The 10000-nt window shown below is 38.1% G+C and overlaps 1 protein-coding gene across 1 annotated transcript in view; it reads right to left on the minus strand.

Moving 5' to 3' along the window:
- Nucleotides 1-8055, minus strand: part of LOC138021214 (calponin homology domain-containing protein DDB_G0272472-like) — a 29627-nt gene extending 21572 nt beyond the window's left edge. Inside the window, exons 1-8 of the mRNA XM_068868071.1 lie at nt 8029-8055; nt 7067-7160; nt 5972-6036; nt 4737-4804; nt 3403-3454; nt 2933-2964; nt 2715-2763; nt 707-748 (exon numbers count right to left, since the gene is read on the minus strand). Of these exons, the coding sequence (XP_068724172.1) occupies nt 707-748; nt 2715-2763; nt 2933-2964; nt 3403-3454; nt 4737-4804; nt 5972-6036; nt 7067-7160; nt 8029-8055 (429 nt within the window). The remainder of the gene's footprint in view (nt 1-706; nt 749-2714; nt 2764-2932; nt 2965-3402; nt 3455-4736; nt 4805-5971; nt 6037-7066; nt 7161-8028) is intronic.
- Between the last annotated feature and the right edge of the window lie 1945 nt (nt 8056-10000).

A 10000-nucleotide genomic window follows, 5' to 3' on the forward strand; every position in this document is an offset into this window, starting at 1 on the left:
TGAAGAAAAATAAAGTAAAATTGAAGTAGAACAATCAAATTTTCTAACAAATCTGAAGGCGCATGCGCACTTGTGAGAGAGCCAAAGGAGATACTTTTGAAGGTGTCAACGCGATGTGGATATCGAGGATGAGTTCTCGGAAAATTTGTGATGGCACATTAGAGAAAAATGTTTAAATTTAATTTATAATTCACGTAGATTGAAACTCGACTGACCTCATCGTCACACGCCTTTTTCGTCTTCTTCTTCCTTTTCTTGTTCTTCTTTTTTCTTTTTTTTGGATTTTTCTCTAAGTCGCTGCAGATAAATGAAAAAGTGCTTGGTCTCCAGCCAAAAGCACAACTTACTCAATCAAGTCTTATACCAAGTAAACTCGGATTAGAGCGGGTTTCAATTGAGTGAACCAATCCAAATTCGTAGCAATTCCGTCTAACTTGCCGCAAGCGCGGGAAAAATTCGCGCGTGGAAGTCGCGATTGGTTTTGGTTTTCTTTTTCATTGGTTGACAAACTGGCGCGAGATTTTTAAACCAATCACTAAGCGTAGCAATTGCAATCGCGGAGTACTTTCAACTGCTCTTTTCTTCAACTCACACCATTTTTATATCAGCCAGGAAATAGCTAAAAACCCTCAAGCCTCTTATGAACACGGTGATGAAGTTATCAAGTTAACAAATTTGGATCATTTGACTTTTCACGCTAATTTACCTTTGCGACACTGATGTTTCGGTATTTCCCTCTGATGTTATGCTAAATTAGAAAAGGAACAAATAAAAAAGGAAAGATTATTTTTCATGCTGTTTTTTTTTAAGGATGAGTAAATAACTTCCTTGTCAAAGCTGACGGATCTAAAACAAACCAACTAAATGTGTTATACTTTAGTTTATCCATATTTGATTTATTGTGTTTCAGTGTGGGGATTTACTTATCACTCAAACTTACACCGTATTATCACTACAGAAAAAAGGTTTTCAGAATCATATCAGGGGATTCTTACGATTCCCACACTCAAAATCTCTAAAGATCTGAACATTCTTAAATATCAAGCGATATATTCTCAGTTTTTAAATTGGAAAACGTATATTTCTCTATACTAAGGGGTTACTTCCTAATTCATTTTGCAACAGTACTATGTTTCGGTAAGTGTAAAAGAGACACCATGAAATCCAAAACGCTGACAGTGTTGGGTTGTCTGAGGAAAGGCTGAGAATTATCTTCTTTTGTGATCTTATTTACTAGTTTTTAGTTGACGAACTTTGCGTGTGTGTGCGTATAAAAAAAATCCTTTCAGTTTGTTTTTAACTCAGCTTACTGCTAAATCTCATTTTTGAGGAGCTCATATAAAATAAGCCTTCTCGTTTCTTTATGACCCTCCTTGCCCCTGGAATTCTTTTAAAAAGTATGTATAAAAGAAATACAACTTAATAACTGAACTAAACCTAAGTTCACAAATTGTTGAGTTTGCCCCGAGCTCAGTTTGTTTTTCATGCAAAGTAGGGGCATAGCCAGAAGGGTCCTAGAGTGCCCGCGACCCCCTTTGAAAAGTACTTGAAATGCACGGAATTTTGCTATGTATTTGAGTTACAAAATATCCAGTGGAGAATTCAGGAAATTGTAATTGCATATCCGAATGTTCCGGAAGTAGGGGTTGGGGGACATGTCCCCTAATCCTCCCAGACACTGGCGCCTTACGGTGCTCATTCAGGAGCCCCCTCCGCTCCCCCTACCCCCCCAATGAAAAATTCTGCCTACGTCCCTGCCTAGTCGTAATTAGGGACCTTTAGATTCTAGGACGAGGACGAGAACGAAAACGAGTACGAGATTTGATTGCATTTTTAGCGAAACTATTTAGAGAGTTTATAACCCGGACGATTAATCTTACTCTTTGTGAGCAGTATACACTGCTCAGTTATTCTTATTGCTGGTAACTGAGCCTCTTTGCTGATCGAAAAATGCTAAAACTGCTACTGTGTTGTTGACTTGTTTTGACACGACGAAATTTTTGCAAAACCTCGTACTAAAATGACGACGGTATTATGTATTTCCCACCAAAATGACGCTGGTTTGCGCGCCCTCACTTTTGTTCTATGAGAAAATCTCGTACTCGTAGTCGTTCTCGTCCTAGAATCTAAATGGCCGAAGAATAAGAGTGTCTACGATTTAGAATAAATTCTTTGTAAGAATGGATTGACTTGAAGGGTCGTCTACTTGATTTACCTTGTAGTGGTATCGGAATCCACCTTTGGCACCTAACAAGTAATAATAGATATTATTATAATAAGGAGACGGCTTCTAATACCCAAATGAGCCGACTTCGTTATCAACCCGTTAGTTATCACTTTATTCAATTAAATTGCAATAAATTAGCAGTATTATTGGTGAAAAGGGAAAAAATTATCTTGATACACGTGCGGGAAGAAATTTAGTACGTTCCTCTGACGAAAGCGTCAAAATAACAAATTGAAATGATCAAAATTTACGTTTTGACGACAACGTGGGCGTACAACAGATATTGTTTCCCGTTATTGCATTAATTTCGCGAGTACTCTAAGTTGTTCCACATTGAAGATGTGTATCAACATTCTGCGAAGAGAATTGGTATGAACGGTGTCGTTGTTTGGAAAGAAAATTGAAAGTCAAATGAGGTCTAGTTTAACGACTGTAATATCTTGACCACAATATCATCAAGTCATGCAGCATGCAAAACTAAACTTACGCTGTCCTTGCTCTCTCCATTTTTATTCTCCACTGTAATCACGAGTTTCCTATCATAAAAAAAGCAATGACCATAGAAATGAATCAGTTTCGGATGCTATTATTATTAGGGTACCACGCCCACAAAAAGTAGAATATGTTTCTTTCTTTATCTTTCAACAAAAGCGTTCTCGACGTCTTTAAAATGATAGTTGATCGTTTTAAATTGATAAATCTCACCTTTGAGCAACGAACATTTCAAGTGTCTCAAGCTGTAATAGAAAGAAGACAACAAAATTTAAAATTTTTGATACAAGTGCACAGTAATCAACCTAAGCCGGTGTACAAAAAGAGCTTTAGTGAGTCTTCCAAAACTGTATTGTAAAAAAATGTGGTTTGTATAAAAGATGCTTCATTATTTTCACGTTCCAGCTGAGGATGAATTCGTGGTTTTAGGCTCAAAAGTGATGTTGCTTTGGGACGATTTGATCAAACCTGCTATGTTTTTCCTCCGTTTCCGGAAAATAAAATAACGCTTCTAGACAAACAATAATAGGAGACACAAAATCACAAAATAATTTACAGGAGAACGAGACAAATGCTGAAGTTCGTGTCACTAGTGCGTTATGCGACTCTATAGTTACAAAAAGAGGCCTAAAGTAATATCACGGGAGTTGAAATCTGCGAAATGATTACGCTGCTTTACTCACCGCTTTCTCGCCTGCGATCACTTTGCCGTCATATTCTGATTCGTTCAGAACACTAAGCAAAAAGAGAATACGAAATTACAAATCAGGAGGAGCTTGTGGAAACAGATATAATATGACATAAAGGAAAATCGAAGAGGTGATGGAAGGAGGCCAGCCGGTAAAGATTGTATCGTCGACAATGATGCGCGAAAAAAAAAATCATTCACAGCAAAAAAAAAATAATTGAAAAACAAAACAAAACAATAATTGCAGCTTTAACTGTGTTATGTTTCATTCCCAAAACATTTTTTAAGCAAGACACTTGAAAACCACTTATGACGAACTGTATCGTTCCCTTTTAAATTATACGATTTGCTAACTACATACCGTAAGAATATCATATTCCCATGATGTATGTTGAGAAGCTCCGCCTGTCGAGAAGATGTTAAATTTATTTAAAGAAACCAACGCCACCATTGTCAGTAGAAGTGGAAAAGCAAATAAAAAAGTTGCATGAATTTGTTTATCGGGAAAAACTTGAGTTTTCATACCTCCATTTTTGCCCGCTCTGTGTTTTCAGGTTTTTTGAAGATTTCATCCTCGATTTCTCTGTGATATCAAAGTTGAAACCATGTGACTACTTTTCAACTCCAAAGGAGGAGTAAGGTGCCATTCTTATTCCAGTTTTTACTTCTATATTTAAATTCATACAATGTGTCGTCTGACTCAGTTGTACAGTTGTACAATATGACTAGGCGCGTACAACTTCATTGTATTTGTGGAACGGCGTTCTTGTAGACCGAGTTATTTTTAGATTGATTTTCCCGTGATATTAGACCCTTTCCAGCTAATCATAAGAGAACTTATTACCCACGGGATTAAGAATGGTCACTCGAGCAAGCCAAGTCGTATTTACTGAGAATAGCATGATCTGTGTAAACGTCGTTCCATTTATCAAGTATCGGAGTTGTGGGCTCCCGGTCTTGAGCTCCTATCGCAACCCGTGAATTTATTCAGGACCTTTGAAAGAATTTTGCGTGTTTTCAAATTGTTTAGTCTTATTATATTTCCAGTCAGCCTTTCCACTTTTTTTAGTATTTTTAATTTTTTTCTCTATTTCTATTTTTTGACACTTCACACCCTTTCGAGCGCAGTCTGTTATTCTTATGTATGGAACGACCAGTGCTCAGTGTTAACGCAACCACAACTCGGACTACTCTTTGCAACCATAACGTTAGTTGTTTATGTACAGCGGTTGTGGCAACTTAATCTAATGTCTTCGGCTTTGTTGGGGGAAATAATATCGAAAATTAATCTTGTGTGGTCGATTTAAATGGATAACATTACGCACTTACTTGTCAATCTTTGACTCTTTGATTTTTTCCAATTCGAATTGTGTTTGATGAGTTCTCTCAACGAGTTGCTACAAACAAACAGATATCTTAATTTGGGTGTAGCAAGTATTGCGAAAATTATATCATAGATATCAATCACTCCTTACGTTATTGTAACAGTTCACTTCTTTCTTCCTTTGATACTCTCTTTTTTTTTCTATTTCTTTTGTTTTGTTTACTTCTTTTACTTACTGATAATGATGTACGATTTAAAGCGCAACCCGCCTCGATTAGCTCCGCTACCTGCGGGTAGCGCAGGATTATCATTGAAATAACATGGGTGACAAATTTCTCCTAAATTTTGGCCGGATATTTCAGCGTTAATTTATAGTTTCACATGTCACAATTACAATGTTGCCATAGCAACTTTTCCTACAGTGCCAAAATGCCGTCCTGGGGCCCGTTTGTCGAAAATCCCGAAAACTTTTTGGGCCTGAAAAGCCATTTGTGAAACTGCCAACCGCTTGTTTTGGAAAGCCGATCTTTTAACAAGTTTTCACGCTAACTAGAAGGAATAAGTCTGTGAAGTTTGAAGACTTAAATCCTCTCCGTTCATAAGATGCAGAAGCAATTGACCCGTAGAGTCTCGGGACTTTCAAGAAACGTGCTCCAGGTTTGAAAATGACCTGCGTCTTTTGAATGTAACTTGTCACCCTTGACATTAAAAGTAAAATAAAATGGCAGACTCGTGTAATTAGGGAATACTTTCACTCGTCACCACTTGATTACGCATAAAAAGCTATTTCCAAAATTAATAAAATGACGTTGATGATGTTGTAAGTCTGGTGAACGGGTTTTTTTGCGACCGTATAGTGAACGTTTAGTAATAGACTTCGACTTCCTTCTTATACACTCTCGAGTCTGTGCTGCAAGTCAGAAACGGTAAACTGTGGACGCGAATCCTGACCGATTTTGTCAAAAGTCATGGAATAACATGATTCTTTTGTTGTAAGAATATCAGAGGTTTCATGTCATTCATGCGTAGAGACTATGCACTAGAGAGGCAAGTTATCACACAAGAGTAAAAATCAAACTTTTTTCATTTTGTTGCTTACGCCTTGTGGTTACGTTTGCTTAACCCCGATAAAACGGTTACCACAATATTTCAGTGTTGGGTTTTGCCAATTTAAAATCTTCCTTAGAATTGCTTGTAATTTGTAATATCATCATTTTTCATTTGTAACAAGATAGCTAACCTTGTGTTGTTTCTTTGCCTCATTTAGTTTCCCTCGCAGTTTCTTCCGCGAAAGACGTTTGTTTCCTAAAAGCGGCAACGTGAAAATATGAATAAGTGACAAGTGCATAACCATTTGATTACCAGTACGTATGCTTTTAGCTAAGATGAAACAAGCCATCAGAAATAGTACACACAACAACAAGCCCAAACTGTGCTCAAACTCACTGACCATTGCATTTTCTATAAACAGAGGAAATTTATCAGAAGTAAATTCGGTCTTGCGGCTTTCCCTAATTAACTTTATGCGGAGAGAGACTTGGCTCTGAAATATAAGAACCTCTTTTTTGCGAAAAAAAAAGAGACCGTTGAAACTAATCTCTGCGCGCGCGTCAACTGGGTTGTTGTCTAAACCGCCTTAATCAAATTCGTTTTTCTTTCTTTCTTTCCCTTTTGGAACGAGGCAGTGCAACCCTGTTTAGTTCCATCTCTTTGCCGCTTTCTTCCTTAACCTTTTGTTGGAATAGACCATTTCAATCACTTTGCGATAGATCGCCTTTCCTTCTCTTGTTTAAACGCGGTAATATCTGGGAACTTGACCGTGAGTGTCGTCATCTTTCTCGTCACGAGAGCCTCTCGGCCTTGTTAGGCACCGGAGGTCTAAGCACGAGGACCTTGTGTCCAACCCCTCTTGGCTAAGAGGGCCAGGCTACTATGTCGTAAGCAGCTAGAGACGGGGCCCGCGAGAACGACAGCGGTCGTTACCCATGGAATTGATATGCAATTGTTGCTATGACGCCGGTCAACTCCTGGGTTCCCTTAGTTACGCGCTCATGCCAAGTTGTAAACAAACAACCCTCTTAACTTTTTTTAAGTTGCCTTTATTCCCCGTTAACCAATAAAAAGGCGAAGGTTTAAGACACCCCTTGTTTCAGCACCAAATTAGGAAGGCCGTTCACGTTCTTTTTGCGGAAATTAACTCTTAGACACTGTCATAAAGATATTTTGAGAATCTATCAGAAAGCGCTCCGTTTGGCATTTTAGGAAACTTAACCCTCGCAAAACGTTTACACCCGAAATAAAAGAAAAAATCAGAAAACAGTATTACAAAACTGACCTGAATCGGTATCTTCCCGCTTCATTGTTTCCTTGAAATTGTCTTTTTTTTCTCCTTTTTTGAATCTCCGCAATGCACCGTAACTCTCAGTGACCTGCAGCGAACAAAATCCCACTGTCAGATTGCCCTTTGTGACGAATAGGCAAACGTCATTTGCGCGCGCTGTTCTTTACGTCGGTCAACAACATGACTTTAAAATTTATATTTATTTTGTCATTTCGATGAGTTAGAAACACTTGAAAACAATTGTTATCTTTCCTTTCGGCTAAATGTTATTTTAGATGGCGGGTGTTGCTGAAAGATTCGGGAAAAAAAACGTACCTCGTGGATTAAATTACAAAGTGACTATTAGTACGGGACTGGTACAGCGAACTATTCATACGGAACCGGAGTGTTCTAAGAATGATTATTACAGGTTCAATAACACTCGGAAAGTCTTACCTTGTCTTTAATTCTTTTATATACAGTTCAGCTATCAAACAACGGCATTGATGCCTGTTAAAGAACTATTTTTAAAAATATATTACAATCAAAATAAATAATTAATACTAAAATTTGGTAATAGTTCACTCAGAATAGCTCAAGAGTTAATCGAGCTGAGTGAAAACAAATTATATTAATTAATTGAATCTGTTGGTGAGCAGTAAAGCTTGAAAAAGACAAAGGAATAGATACTGTAATGAGTTAACAGGTTCATCAAAACTGTTCCAAACTTTGGCAGCTGCAAAGCGAATGTAAATTTTACCATAGTTTTGATACTTTTTGTGTAATAACTTGATTGAGAAGAAAATCTGGTCAGTTCTGAATGGACGAATTGATGAGTTCTGGAGAAATTATCAAATGATGAGGAAAGGAGGTTATTTTGATACTGATACATAAAAAGTGCATTTATAAAAGAAAACAAGGTCCTTTAATTTTAGAATTTCCAGAGCTTTGAAGAGAGGCAAAGATTCACGAAATACCTCCTTCGTTTCGATGTCACCGCCCATCTGACCTGCCTTGTGTTTCTCGCAGCTCCCATTTCAAATAGCGCTGAAAAACAATATTTAACTTTAAGTACCCATTTGAAAACGGTTAGCTTTCGATAGCTGTGTGGCTATGTCCTTCAAGGTTGGGGCTACAACCTGTAATAATCATTTTAAGAAAACTCCCGAATGAATAGCAAAAATAGGTCGGTCAACGGGTCCCGTACGAATAGCCACTGCCTTTAAAATATAAAGATATATAGTTTACGTCATAGAAAGTGCGTCGTACAGGGTTTTATTCACGAGTTGTTTGTGTAAAAAACCCGAACGAGCGAGGTACGCGAGCGAGTGAGGGTTTTTGACACAAACAGCGAGTGAATACAACCAAGTACAAAGCACTTTCTATGTCGTGAGCTGTTTAGTACATAAGACGAGAATTTTCATTGAAATAGTTTTCTGAAGGCAAATTAGAAACAAAAACTCACTAACAATAGAACCAAATCCAAATTTAATTTAATTCAATAACAAAGTACGATTTTCACGAGATGCACGAGTGATTGGCTAGGAAAAGCCTTTACGCTATTGTTGATTGCTTATACTTCCACACGTGAAAGAGCTGTACGCCATTCTGATTGGCTGTACAGGATTTTTTCTCATGTGAATCTAAGCGCATAGATTTGTACAAATGAGCTTTATGGAATAAAATTCTCATGTTATTGTAATAAATAAGTTTACAGAAGACATAAACGTCCAATCTAATGAAATTAGTAGGAATTTTTCCTACTCGGCTAAGGCAACGTACGGTTTTGGATTATCCCAAGCCTGAAAGCGCAGCTCCTTAATCACTATTTATTTTAATGTTTTTGTTTTCAGATATTTCCATAACGACTCCTTAGGCCATCCCCCCTTTTTTTCTCCGTTTAGCGTCGTCCGACCGACCCAAATTTTTGGCATTTTCAAAAAAAAAAAAAGGTAAACGACTTTTTTAAACCATTTTTATGTCGCACAGGAGTTTCGGTGGTTGATCCTTTTTCCCACGCTGTCTTAATTTTGCAACAACATCCACCAACCTTCCGCCATGTTGATTTTGGGTTCACGTCTTGTTATTTTCTTGGCTCCACAGCTATGATGCTGGCGTACCAGGCCTCCGATTCCGAGAATGCTTACGACTGTTTTTTAGGTTTTCAATCCGACCGACCCAATATCAGGAAACGCATTCGACGCTAAACGGAAAAAAAAGGGGATGGCCTTACCATACTACCAGTCCGGCCAGCTCATTGCTATAGTCTACTTTCCAGTGCATTTTCTTGCTCTTTTCGCCCTTTTTGTCGTCACCATTACTCACCCCGTTTTCTCGTACATGTGCCTACTCTTTCTTCCTCGGATCGTCACTATGATTTTGTCATGCTCTTTCTTGCTCTTTCTCTATCGATGTTTGTCACTGATATTTCACCGGTTTTCTCTTGCTCTGAGCATCGCTTACTCGTCGTCTCCGGGCTGTTTTTTTTTTTTTTTTCTTTCTCTTTCTCCTGTTTTCTCGTTGAGCGACATAAGCTTATCAAAAAAATGCTTATCTTGTTTCTTGGTTGTCTTCAAAAGTTTTGCTTGTTTTTCTAAACGCAGTGTCAAATGCCAAAAAATCGTGGGTCCATCCCGGGGGAGGAAGGGCGGGAAGGGGGGGGGGGGAAGAAGAGGGGGACTTACTCACAGGAAAATTGAGTGGGGGTGTGAGGTCCACTTTCTGAAACCCTTACCCAATTTTAGACCAAAATCTGCGATTTTCCCTACCCTATTTCAGGCCTGACCAAAAATTTGACACCTTATTTCAGATCGTAGTTTCAGCTGTTTTCAAGGTTGGCGTAATAATTTAAGAGGGCTTTTGTTGATTGTCTTATCGCCTAACGATAAAGAAGTAGCTTCTTCTAAAAGACATACCCAATTCAGGTCAATTCAAGACTGCACAAACCAT

Source organism: Montipora capricornis, chromosome 10, assembly GCF_036669925.1.
Source record: "Montipora capricornis isolate CH-2021 chromosome 10, ASM3666992v2, whole genome shotgun sequence".
In the NCBI taxonomy this organism is placed as follows: Eukaryota; Metazoa; Cnidaria; class Anthozoa; order Scleractinia; family Acroporidae; genus Montipora; species Montipora capricornis.